The 13,885-nt window shown below is 33.0% G+C and overlaps 1 protein-coding gene across 30 annotated transcripts in view; it reads right to left on the minus strand.

Moving 5' to 3' along the window:
- The window catches only part of ORC4 (origin recognition complex subunit 4), an 88,677-nt gene that overhangs the window by 14,890 nt on the left and 59,902 nt on the right, over nucleotides 1–13,885 (minus strand). For 20 of the 30 annotated variants that reach the window (XM_055260949.2, XM_055260953.2, XM_063631071.1 and 17 more), the window contains 5 exons: nucleotides 11,459–11,534; nucleotides 10,947–11,032; nucleotides 8,010–8,058; nucleotides 4,736–4,887; nucleotides 379–552 (listed from right to left, as the gene is read on the minus strand). In XM_055260949.2, the coding sequence (XP_055116924.1) occupies nucleotides 379–552; nucleotides 4,736–4,887; nucleotides 8,010–8,058; nucleotides 10,947–11,032; nucleotides 11,459–11,534 (537 nt within the window). The remainder of the gene's footprint in view (nucleotides 1–378; nucleotides 553–4,735; nucleotides 4,888–8,009; nucleotides 8,059–10,946; nucleotides 11,033–11,458; nucleotides 11,535–13,885) is intronic. The other 10 variants (XM_063631089.1, XM_063631083.1, XM_055260956.2 and 7 more) reach the window with 1 other exon arrangement.

The following is a 13,885-nucleotide window of genomic DNA, read 5'->3' on the forward strand; positions in this document are numbered from 1 at the left end:
AGGTATGAATCACTAACATTTATTTATCATTATTTACTATTTATTATTAATGCTAAATATGTAAAATATATAAAATTATCTAAAATATAAACCACATATAGATAAAACTAAAGCCTCATTAAAGTTTACTTCAAACTAATAACATAAATCTTAAAGCTTAACTGTGATGTTCTTTTGAGATAGAATTTAGGAGATATGACATTTCAACTGTCTGTTATAAGAAGAAAATTTTTAAAAAGTATATAATTTGTATTCCTGCAGCGTTATCCCTCAGCAATATTAGAAACTTTGTGTTAATTTACTAATTTCTAAAATTTGTGTTTTAACTGCTTTAAATAATATAGCAAGGAACATTTAGCTTTATTGCCTTTAAGTTACCTGAACATTTTCATTCCACTTCTCAGCAAAAACCTTGTCTGGAAACTCTGCAGGTAGAGATAACTGTTCTTTAAATATTTTAACATACTGTGGAAAACCAAATGAATTCATTAAGTGTATCTGCCGGTGAGAAAATCTTGACTTCACTCTTTTTTCTAAGAGTTCCAAAATATCCTTAAAAACAAACAGAAATCTCTATAAAGAAGATGAATGTTTTAAAAAAAACAAAAACACTGTACTAATGTTAGAGGTATAAGTAAACTATCACCTATAATTAGTAATGTTTAGTCTACAATACATAATTAAACATTTAAACCATTTTATGCAAACTAAATAATCCACCTCCAGGCATCTGCTGGCTTGGTGATGTCACGCCTTTTTCCTACCATGTTACTCTCAGCTAATCTAACATTCCAAGACCCAACATGACCGTTAAAAAAACTGACAATATTGAATAGCTATATGTCACAGTAACACCAAGAGTGTCAATAAGGAATTCTGTACATTCTATGAAGAACTGAGATTAAAAAATTAATAGCATGATAGGTGCAGGAACCAACTTTAGGAGACAAAAGCGGCAAAAATGCAACATGGCATTCGTAAGTTATCTTCCGGCTTTTTTTTTTTTTTTTTTTATGTAATGCTTTTAGACTCTATTTGTATTTGTGCTATTTTTCCTTAAAAAGAAATTAGGAATCAAGTTTACTGTCAAAGAACACTAAAAACCAAAGGATAACTAATATGTACTGCTTGTAAGGACATACGAAGTGTTCTTAAATGAAGAAAATACTTCCACAAAACTGATAGGCATTCAAACTATCCAAGACATCAAAAGCACAATAGGTAAGTTGTCTTCCTAAGTCACATATATTGCAGGAATTGTCACTCCTAAATCTCTTTTTAATAATGAACTTCAGCAATTTTTCAAAATATATTATAGTACATAGCATAATATATAATATAAAATTTATATTATATATGTATATATACATCTATATATACAGTATAGTATAATATATATTATATTACTTAAGTTACATTCCAAGGTATACAACCAAGACAAATGAAACCAGATAACCACAAAAAAAGTGTATGTGAATGTTTGCAGCAGTATCATTTTTAATAGCTTAAGAAATATAAACAACCCAAATGTCCATCAACTGATGAGTGGATAAACAAAGTGTGGTATATCTATACAACAGAATATTATTTGGCAATAAAAAGGAATAAAGGGCTGATATATGCTGTAACACAGATCAACTCTGAGAACATGTTAAAGAAGCCAGTCACACAAAACTATATGTTGTATGATTCAAAAATTACTATACAGTCAGAAAGTGGATTAGTAGATTAGTGGTTGCATAGGGCTGGGGAGGCAACAGGGGATTTGGGGTGATCACTAAAAGGTATGTGGCTCTTACACTGTGGTGATAAATGCACAACTCTATGAATAAACAAAAACCTTGTTAATTGTATAATTTAAATGAGTGAATTGTATGGTATAAATTACATCTCAATAAAGCTGTTTTAAAAAGCCCCCAACCCCAAATATGAACAGTGACATATTTGATGACCTTAAGGAATTACAGCTAATATAACAATTATATTAGGGAAATATATTTTTAAAGAGCTCTTATCTCCTAAAAATAGATTCTAAAATACTTACTGATAAAATGATATAATACCTAGTTTTTGCCTCAAAATAATACAGGAATGAAAGGAGACGCTGAGGATAAATAAAATTAGTCTGTAGTAATTGAATCTTGGCAATGAGTGGAGAAGGGAATTCAGGGCTCATTATTTATTCTTTCCCATGTATATTGTTGAAATGTTACAAAGTTTTTTAAAAGGGGAGTAGTTTAAGCCCAGAAGTATACATTTCCACATCTAGCCAGATGACTGTCATAATACCTACGTGAAGAAATCATGATATAGAGGAAAGAATTCAAGTGATCAAAATGGCATCATGCTTAGTTTGGGAGGGAGGATAGGAAAGACTAATAGCCTGAGGTAGGAGGTGGGAGGGTGAATAAAAAATTTTGAATGTTTTTATGAGGTCAAAGAAAAGTATAGTGCCAGCATGAGAATTAAAAGACAAGAAAGGTTATATTCAGAGATTCAGATATTGCACATTTATTTTCTATTAAGAAAGAGTTCTAGGTCACCCATATAGGTAGACAGTGGAAGTAATAATCTATACAAGCAACAATTCACACCCTAAATTTGGGAATGAAAAGAGATGGAAGTAAATACTGTCTTTGTAGTAGGCAGTAATGACAGAAGTTGGCAATGTGGGCATAAAGGAACTAGTAAAAACAAAACAAAAACAAAAAACAAAAATGGAATTACTCCCAATGGGGAAGAAGATGCTTGCTGGCAAAGTCACTACTCCCTCTATCCTTTTGTTCTCTCCCTATAAACATGGATACACAGATAAAATTATACTTGAGGCCAGGCGCAGTGGCTCACGCTTGTAATCCCAGCACTTTGGGAGGCCAAGGGGGGCAGATCACGAGGTCAGGAGTTCGAGAGCAGCCTGGACAACATGGTTAAACCCCATTTCTACTAAACATACAAAAATTAGCCAGGCATGGTGGTGTGTGGCTGTAATCCCAGCTACTCGGGAGGCTAAGGCAGGAGAATTGCTTGAACCCGGAAGGTGGAGGTTGCAGTGAGCTGAGATTATGCCATTGTACTCCAGCCTGGGTGACAAAGCAAGACTCCACCTCAAAAAAAAAAAAAAAAGAAAAAAAATTACACTTGAAAGAACTACACAGTTGGAGAATTATATATATACAATAAAAAAGAACATCTGATAACACTGCTAAGAAGTTACTGGCATTTTATTTGGTCTGTCATTGGGTCAACAACACTCACCACAGCGACTTCCACCCAAAGGAAGATTTTTTTTTTTTTTTTTTTTTTGGCAACAAGGAGGGTGCTTCTTTGATCCTTGTCATAGCCTGCTGCTTTTGGCAAGGAGTAATAAAGATATGTGGAGCACCAGCCAGTGATGTATGAGGGGTGTTTATACTAAAGCCATGTATCATAAGCTCTAGACCACAGGGAAGGAGGGGCAAATGACAGTCAATCTATAGAGAAACAGCAATGGAAGGAGGACTGTTGAAATATGAATTAGTAAAAAGTTTCACTTTTCTGAAAAAGAAAAAGGGCTGTAGGAAAGGAGATGTGAATGTGTAAATGTGCCTGACACGTCTGCCGAGAAGGGAGGGGGAAGAGGATCGCAAGAAAGCTATGGAGGCATGGCAGTCATAGCATGAGAAAAGAGACAACTTTGCTATGGTTTGGATGTGGTTTGTCCCCAACAAATCTCATGCTGAAATTTAATTGCCAGTGCAACAGTGGGAGGTCACTGGAATGGACCCTCAGGAATAGATTTAATGCCCTCTTACTGGAGTGAGTTCTTGTTCTCATGGGGATAGATTAGTTCTTGAGACAGCGAATTGTTATAAATTGAGGTTCCAACTCCTATCTGGTTTGTTTTTGCACATATCCATTCCCCATTTGACCTTCCACCATGTTATGCAGCATGAAAACCCTTGCAACAAAGCCAGTGCCATGCCCTTGAATTTCTCAGCCTGCAGAACTGTGAGATAAATAAACCTCTTTTCTATAAAAATTACCAAGTCTCAGGTATTATGTTATAGCAACACAAAATGAGCCAAGGCACTCTTCAATACCAGTTTTACCTGAATTCAGTAAGGAAGTTCATACTACAAGTGTGTAAGAAGGTAAACACAAAAAGGCCTGTACTGCTGTCCAAAGGTACACATGGTTCAATATGTACAGAGCCTTCACAAAGCAAAGTGATAGGGATATTGAGACTATAGTTAAAATCATTCTAAAATATCCCATGGAATGAAGAAGCCATTATCTACTGTCAGTGCTTGGTAGAATCTTTTCCATTTCTGGAGATGTGTACTTTGAAAGTTGGAATAGTATTACTTAGAGTTGATTTCAAGCCTTTTCAAAATATGGAAAAAAATCTTCAAAGCTATTACTACGTTTTCTCAAACAGTGGTGAGATTATTTAACCGCCTCATTACTTGATAATGTAGAAATTATATTTATTAGTATAATCTGATTTCATACGTTTTTCTTCAGTAACTTCACTGGGAGGAGGGAGGTATTCATTAATGGGCTAAGGTAACTATTAAACTGTTTTCCTCAATTTGAGTTGAAAAGCAGGACAAATACACCAGGCACTGCTGAAACAAAATTTTTAAAATGCCTAATATAATGACCTAAATAAGTGAAAAAAGACTAGTAGTGTCAGCAATTAAGCTTCAATCTTAAAATATTATAATCAATTTTTTTAATGAAGAGAAAGACTTACCAATCTACACGTAAGACCAATAACTGCTATTGGGGTCTGTGCAGACTGCGAAATGTCAAAAAGATTATAGAGAAGTGTTTGGTTTTTATGATAAGCAAAAAGATCAAATTCATCTAATATGAAGATCACTGGGCAACTGCTAATTCGGTCACCTAAGATAAAATAAGAGCATTACATTAATATGAAATTATATCCATCTTTCCTAAATTTCCAAACTATTTATTCAGTTTTTAAAACTCAATTCTGTAAACATTCTGATAGCCTACTTTGGGTAAGGGATTTACTGATGCATATACGTTCATTCAACAGAAAAAAATTATTCAAAGGACAAAGACAGCCCCAACTGCTCTCAAGAAGTTCAGTCTAGGCTGGGTGTGGTGACTCACGCCTGTAATCCCAGCACTTTGGGAGGCCGAGGCGGGTGGATCACCTGAGGTCGGGAGTTCGAGACCAGCCTGACAAACATGGAGAAATCCCATCTCTACTAAAAATACAAAATTAGCCGGGTGTGGTGGCGCATGCCTGTAATCCCAGCTACTCGGGAGGCTGAGGCAGGTGAATTGCTTGAACCCGGGAGGCAGAGGTTGCAGTGAGCCAAGATCGTGCCACTGCACTCCAGCCTGGGCAACGAGAGTGAAACTCCATCTCAAAAAAAAAAGTTCAGTCTAGGCCGGGCATGGTGACTCACGCCTGTAATCCCAGCACTTTGGGAGGCCGAGTTGGGTGGATCACCTAAGGTCAGGGGTTTGAGACCAGCCTGGCCAACATGGTAAAACCCCATCTCTGCTATTAAAAAAAAAAAAAAAATTAGCTACTTGGGAGGCTGAGGCAGGAGAATCTCTTGAACTGCAGAGGCGGAGGTTGCAGTGAGCCGAGATCACACCATTGCATTCTAGCCTGGGCAACAAGAGTGCAACTGCATCTCCAAAAAATAAAAAGTGCAGTCTAGTTCCTAGACTCTAGTAGAGTTTGTTGTTGAAAAATGTCAAAAATCATTTGAATGACTAAAGACTATTATTTTTATAATTACGTAAATATAATTCTTATTTAATGATTATAAAATTGACAGTTTTCTATACCTACACAGAACCAAAACACTTTAAGATTAAAATATAAGGGGAGTCACTAATTAATGAACAAAACTAATGCTTTAAAAGAGAGTTGTTTATTTAGTAGAAATACAAGGTACATTTCTTGTAGAAATATTTTTTTTTTTTTTTTTTTTTTTGAGACGGAGTCTCGCTCTGTCGCCCAGGCTGGAGTGCAGTGGCGCAATCTCGGCTCACTGCAAGCTCCGCCTCCCGGGTTCACGCCATTCTCCTGCCTCAGCCTCTCCGAGTAGCTGGGACTACAGGCGCCCGCGACCACGCCCGGCTAATTTTTTTTTGTATTTTTTAGTAGAGACGGGGTTTCACCACGGTCTCGATCTCCTGACCTCGTGATCCGCCCGCCTCGGCTTCCCAAAGTGCTGGGATTACAAGCGTGAGCCACCGCGCCCGGCCGAAATATTTTTTATAAACAAACTTTTAGATTATAAAGTTCAACTAAAGCCACTTAAACTCCTTTGAAGCACAACTTTTAGCATTTCAACTACAATGCTTTTCACGGGGAAAGTTCCACATCACCCTCTGGTTACATTTTTCTCATTTCAATAATGGAAACAACTTTAGTAAAAGAATCCCTTTCACCTTAGGCTTAATGCCTTTATATTTGTGTTAAAAAGTGAAACAAATATCTGATAAAAGAAAGACTTATTTCAACAAATAACAAATACAGTAGCCTAAATGACTTAATACTGGTACAAAACCAAAGGGATTACTCAAAAGTCTAGAAAGAGACTTATGTACTAATATAGAATTTTAGTATTTGATAAAATATTGCATTATACATCAGTGGGGAAAATTAGTCTATTCAAAGTTAGATCCCTACTTTACAGGTAAAATCAGAATAAATTACAAACAAATTATAAATTACAAATATATATATATTAAATAAAAAGATGGATCAATGTTTTTATAATCTGAAGGAGAGAAAAAACTTTCTAGATAAACTTAACTATGTGGAAAACATAAAACTTTAGATCAGCAGAAAAGTCCAAACCAAACTTAAGGGAAGAGAAAAATAAAACACAAAAATTCCGATAAATACGCATAAGATAAACATTACCACGACAGGTCAAAGACCCAACAGGAAATACAGTCGTGTGTCCCTTAATGACAGAGATACGTTCTGAGAAATGTATTGTTAGGTGATTGCATCATTGTAAAAGCATCCTATGAGTGTACTTACACAAGCCTAGATGGTATAGCCTACTAGACACCTAGGCTATATGGCATAGCCTATTGCTCCTATGAACCTATGAGCATGTGATAGCGTAGGCAACTATAACACAATGGGATAGTGTAGGCAATTGTAACACAATAGTATTTGTGTATCTAAACACAGGAAAGGTACAGTAAAAATATGGTTTTATAATCTAATAGGACCACTGTCACATATGTGGTCTATCATTGAATTAAAGGTTGCTATGTGGCACATGACTTACATAAACCAGGAAATTTCAAAGGTCAATAAAAATATGAAATGACAAGCATCACCACTATCAGAATTATGCAAATTAGGCAACCAGAATTATGCAAATTAAAGAACAAAACTATTCAAATTAAACTAAGAGATGAAAGTTTTTCTATTATATGGGCAAACATAAAAATAGTAATTGTTTTTGAGGTTGTGAAGAAAAAGGTATTATCAAATATTTTTACAAATTAAACCTTTAGGGTAGTTTTTAAATGTTAAAGATGGTGCCTTTTAACCCAGAATTCTATCCACAGAAATTTATCCCAGGAAATATCTGGATGATCATCTAAGTATCTCTTCTTAATTATAAAAAATCAGAAACAAAAGCCCGTAATTAGTGATTAATAAATAGCACCTTATAAAACAAGAACCATAAAAATGATGATGCAGATCAAAATCTGCTGATTACAAAGCAATAGGGAAAATAATTTTATTGTTGTAAAAAGTTACATTTATCTCTATCAATAATATACTGATATAAAGATCAGTATATCATTGAATAAAGATAAGAAACCAAATGCTAATTGAGATAATCACTGTTATAGTGGTGGGAATACAGTGAACATTGTATTCTTTTTAATGTTTCTGTATTTTATGAGAGTTTTTTTTTTGGCAAAAGTTTGTATTACCTTTATAATCAGGGAAAAAATAAAGTTAAAACATATCTTCTGAAATGGCTGAATATGTTAATATTTACCTTTTTTTAAAGCTTCCAGAAGAAATGAAAGGTTTTCAGCAAAGCTTCCCTGAACAACAAAATGAGATAAAATGACCAAAAGTTTAGTGAAATAAAGAACAAAAGATGGCTGTCTGATTCTCAGATTTTATATAAACACTGTATATCTTCTTGTTATTAGAGTCACTGCCCAGACTCTGCTGAGTGTCTCTATACTTCCTATCTAAAACTTAAACACTTAAGCAAAGATGGCACAGCACTGAAAATGGCAATTACAATGTCATCTTTGAAATTTTATATTTTAGAACTTGAGGATAAAACGGTCAAAGAAGAAAAAGAAAAGTAAGAAATTTTATATTTTCCGGACAAAATCTGAAAGAATGTTAAATTTATTTGAAGGTCGTTTTGTAGAATTGCCATATTCTAAATAATGGTTTGAGACCTAGAAATGGATTCTACTTTGTGTCTTCAAACACAATGGGGTCTTGCAAGTCTCTAATTTGTACCGGTAAAGAAATAACCATGAATTTAAATGAGATACAAAAAGAAAAGGCTTTTTTGAAACATTAGATACTATAACAGTGTTTGTCTATTCAAGAGTATACTGAAGAATTTATGTATATCATATCATGTTCGGCTATGTTTACTTGGAATACAGCCAAAACATTTTTGGATACAATTAAATATTCTTGATGAAACTTAATGCAGTAGATGCATTATCTAGGTGCTCCAGATTGCAGGTAGAAGCCCCATTAAAATATTTTTTTCATTAAAATTATTAATTTTTACTTCATTCAGAGTTCATAATTAAAAGAAACAGCCAACTTTAAATTTGAGGAGATATAAAGGAGAAAAGAAACACACTTATTCATTCTCCAGTTGAGAGATCTAACATAAAAACAGCATAAAGGTTTTAAAACTTTCACATATTGTGATGTTGTTATGCTATTTCCAAGGCAGGCAGACCAAGAGGTGTTATCCATAATTTACCATAATATAACAAATCCTCAAAGAGACAATCTGTTGGGAAATCAGTGGTCAGTTACTCAAAGGTAGCTTGTCTTTCAGGCTTTTTGCTTAAAAGATTATGATATCTGATACTAAGTATATGCTTCTATAAATATGTATTTGTGCATGTATAATATACATATATATGTCTGCTTATATCAAACCAGAAAAGCTGTGGGTTGAATTAAGTGACTCAGGTTCTTATAATGTCCAGCCTCTGCCATTTTATGACCTTCGGCAACCTAATTACGCTCTCTGAGCAGAAGCCAAATTTATATAATGAAGGAATTAAACTAATAATTTCTATAGCAGTATTTCTCTATTCAAGAGTATATTGAAGAATTTATGTATATCGTATCATGTTTGGCTATGCTTACTTGAAACACAGCCAAAACATTTTTGGATACAACTTAAACTAATAATCTCTGTATGTGATAATAATAGCGAAGATTAGAACAGAATGATAAAAAATTGTGCTTTTTATTTCACATAAAACCAATATGAATATGTAACATTTAAAAATGTCAGAAACACCTATCCAGATCAACTGGGAACCAAAAGCCAAACTGAGCATACTTAATAAGAATTGTCTTTGGCTCAGTATAGGCCACTAGCTTCAATATCACATTCTAAACATGAGGTAGAATATTAGATTTATAGATGGGGCATTTTGAAATTGCACTTCAAAGACTTACAGACTTTGGAAGAGACAAATTTACTCAATCTTTTATGTTAGATTAATATTTTATATTATTTTATAGATTAATATATTAATAATTTAGATTATATAATAATCTATAATTATATATGATAAACTAATTATAATCATATAATTATAATCATATAATTATATAGATATAACCTATTATAGAATTATATAGATTATATAATTATATAATTAATAATTTTATAGATTATATAATTAATAATTTATAGATTAATTATTAAAGAAAAACTCATAAATGCTAGGAGTCTTACACAACTATGGCAGTGTCATTGCAGCACAAAGCACACAGTTCAGAAATTGGAGTGATGCCACTGCATGGTCACCAGTAACCAGAAAATGAAGTTGGAATGTATATAATCCACTCCAACTGCATAAACAGTATGAGGCTAGGCAATTTCATCATGAAAATTCAGGTGGCTGCAAAATTAAATTATCATGTTTTCCTTAGGCCCTATATATTAGGTGAAAGGTAAAAGTTTAATACAACTTTCAAAACATTTCAAGTCAGTTTCTTTTACTGATGTTGTTCACTGTCCTGAGACTATAAGATGATATGATAATGAAGTATGAATAAATTTCTGAAAGCAGAATAAGATAACTGACATTTGTACAGCACATTACCATCCAGCAAATTATTTTTTAAGTTAAATGATGTGTAATGTTTTCTTTCTTCTTCAAAATAATCCTGTGAAGTATGGATAATAAAATAACACCCAATTAACACGTAAAGAATCTGAATTCAGAGATACTTGTTAGCTCGGGATTATCAGGTAGTCAAAGGGTTGTAAGGCATGACTGAAACCCACCTATTGCAGCAGCTTCAAATTTAGCACATTTTCTACTATATGCAGGCTACTCAAGTCTCAAAAAAGTAGAAATAGGCTGCTGGAGCATGGTATTTTTAAAAATGTGTTCATCTATCTCCAGAGATAGAGAATCAAAGTATTCACCTTACAGAAAATGAAATAAACTCAGAATATCTACATAAACTTGGGTTTCTTAGCTATTTTATGGCTAGTATAACCTACTATGAAAAAATCCAAGTATTGTAGACTTAATGACTAAATGAATCCTATACATTACACATTTTTATGAAAGAATCTCATATATTTCAATTTAGAATTTCTGAACCTCTCCCTACCCTTCCAGAAATATAAAAATATATTTGGTATAAACACATTACCTTAAAGTCTATTTAATAAAATAACTGAAATGATACTTACAAAAACCTTATCTCCAACTACATTTTCCAGATTTAACTGCCTTGTGATTTCCTTTAGTGCGATTTTGTCATTGATCTGCAGCAGTCCTAAAATAAAGTCCATTTAAAAGTATTTAATTAACACGAAACATGTATTTGATACGGCAGGTTGTTTTCCAGTTAAGTAAATCTTCCCAGTCAAAGCCTGTTAGTTCATATCACTTTCTTCTTAAAACGTAGCAATAAAGACATTCTGTAGAATCAAAAAACAATCCTCCTTGGGATTAGAATGATTAAAAAAAAAAAAACACAAAAGATACAAAAAGACACAAAAACCAGAGTCCTTCTGAGACTCATTATTATTATTTTAATTTCTTAAAATACTGCATATGGTGTGCTAAGTAAAACATGGATCTAGTTTTCAAAATCTAACTATTAAAATGGATTTGAAATATACAAGTGAATTTAGTTTCATCATATAAAAACCCCACAAAGTTTATATAATCTCCAATGGCAAAATAATGGCATACTTACCATTTAAGTGAACTTGTAATACATTTTCACTCACTTCTTCTATTTCCATGAGTTCTTTCAAAGCATGATTTATTAACTAAATATGAAAAGTTTATGAAATAATAATAGGTAAAAGATAAAAAGAAGTCCATATTCTTTTTTAAACTACAAGCGGTAAGAACAGAATATAAATAAATTGACCTTTTTAACAAGTAAGTTTTCAAATTCTTTACAGATAAAAGGTTTAACTAGAACATCTCGTATCTGACTTTTTAAGAAACAAGAGCCAGGACTGATACAACATTCTCTCAATCACCTACCCAAACTTTTAATACAAATTTAGAAACAACCAAGTTTTAAAATAAATATTTCTCTACATGTCACATTAAACATGTGACATGGCCCTTATAAACGTCATGTCTCAGTTAGTACATTACACATCTCTCTGACAATAACTCTACTAAATGCCATTGTAATCAGTTAAAAGCCTATTGAATTAAAGGTTTCTAGGCAGCATACTTTTTAAAATAACATTGTACTGCTCTTGTACTTTGATATCATATATATCTCTTCATATTACCAATGCATTCATTTTTTTAAAGAATTTGAAAACGAACGTAATTAAGAAAAGCCAAAAACCTTTTTAAAGAGTAAAGATGGACTGTTCCTTCCAATATTAAAATATAGGTACTATCATAAATAAGTGAACTGGGAAAAGCAGTTGTATATACAAAATATTAACAGAGATGGCATCAAAACTTAGGACAAAAAGGATTACTCAACAAAGGCACTGGGACAACTGGTAAACTATTTTCCAAAACAAAATACCATTTGTATTTGCAATATGCTACTTATTTGTCATTGCAACACCTTATCTAAAAGGAAAAAAGCAAATATGATCCTCATTTTAAATTACATATGTTTCATAACAAGATACCAAAAATAAAAAAAATTTCCTGTTATACCTGCATGGTTTTTAAAGCATATGGAATTCTAGGTCCTCTGAAAAGGAGACAATCTCAAGATATCACCTGTCATACTACCAGTAATAGCCCAACTGAGAAGTGACATTTAATGAGAAGTAACATTAAAGGACTGTATAGAGGTACTTCTTCACCTTTGGATCAGGTCAGACAGTATAATAAGAGTACATCCCTAGATGATACAGAGTTGGTCTCTCAAAACAGTGCTTTCAGCATTTTTTTTTTTTTTTTTAGCAATCCATGGTATTTTCTTTCCTCTATCTCTTGATATTTTGCTTAATATATTTTTTCCTAGGTTACGATTTTGTTTTATTTCATAAAATATTTTATGTTTTGATGAATTATTCAAAACCATTTGAAATCCTTTGCTAAAAGGAATGGGGATTTTAATAATACCTCCCATTTTATATACGCATAAGGAGAGTTGTAACAGGTTTATAGCTTTCTTTCCACTCAACTTACTTTAAACACCAACTTATGTTTTGCTTGGATCAGCCCACTAATATTTTATGGGTTGTGTGTATGGTTTGAAATGATAAATATATTAGCAAGTGAGTCTTCAAATAATGTTAGTTCTAATCTGGGTATTGCTAAAATGTATTGTATAGTTTAGGCAATCAACCATTTAAGTTAGCTTTTTTCTTGAATATGTTATCATTTCAAATATTTAAACTACATTATACACTAAAAATATTTAGTTGGTTATTAATGTCACACTGACTGACATAACCAAATTTGGTCATCTCCTTTCCACATTCTTTGTGCCTAACATTTAATTTTACAAACATACCAAGATAATTTTCTTAGACCTCTCAACATCCAGTAATTTTTATGCTCACCAACTATTTTACTATTTCCAAATATTATAATAAACACACGTTTCACCAGTACATGACTAGGAGAAATATCCTATTTAACCATCTAGCGAATCTGTCTACAGTGAATTCCATGTGTAAGAGCATTTTCTAAGGGTTGGTACAGTGGCTCACACCTGTAATCTGAGTGCTTTGGGAGGCAGGGGGAGGAGGACTGCCTGAGCCCAGGAGGTTGAGGCTTTAGTGAGCTATGATTGAGCCACTGGGCTCCAGCATGGGTGACAGAGAGCCTGTCTCTTAAAACAAAAAAAGGTATTTTCTAGGGGTCAATCTGTCACTTGAAGCAATATCAATTTCTTTTTTAATAAAATGCTTGTAATATCATAAGCCACACTATTGCCTTTTTCAATTAACTGTAGAGTTAGCATTTTTGTATTTCAGACAGTTTGGCCAAGTATAGTGTTTTAAATATACTATAATCTTGGGGTTAGGATTAGGGGTTAAAACAAACAAACATAAGACTACAGTCTTATGTTTTAAAATTTGAATTTATATAATTATACTAATGAGGCTAGGCACAGTGGCTCATGCCTGTAATCCCAGCACTTTGGGAGGCCAAGGTGGGTGGATCACTTGAGCCCAGCAGTTCC

The sequence above is a fragment of the Symphalangus syndactylus genome, chromosome 22 (genome assembly GCF_028878055.3).
Source record: "Symphalangus syndactylus isolate Jambi chromosome 22, NHGRI_mSymSyn1-v2.1_pri, whole genome shotgun sequence".
Taxonomy (NCBI): domain Eukaryota; kingdom Metazoa; phylum Chordata; class Mammalia; order Primates; family Hylobatidae; genus Symphalangus; species Symphalangus syndactylus.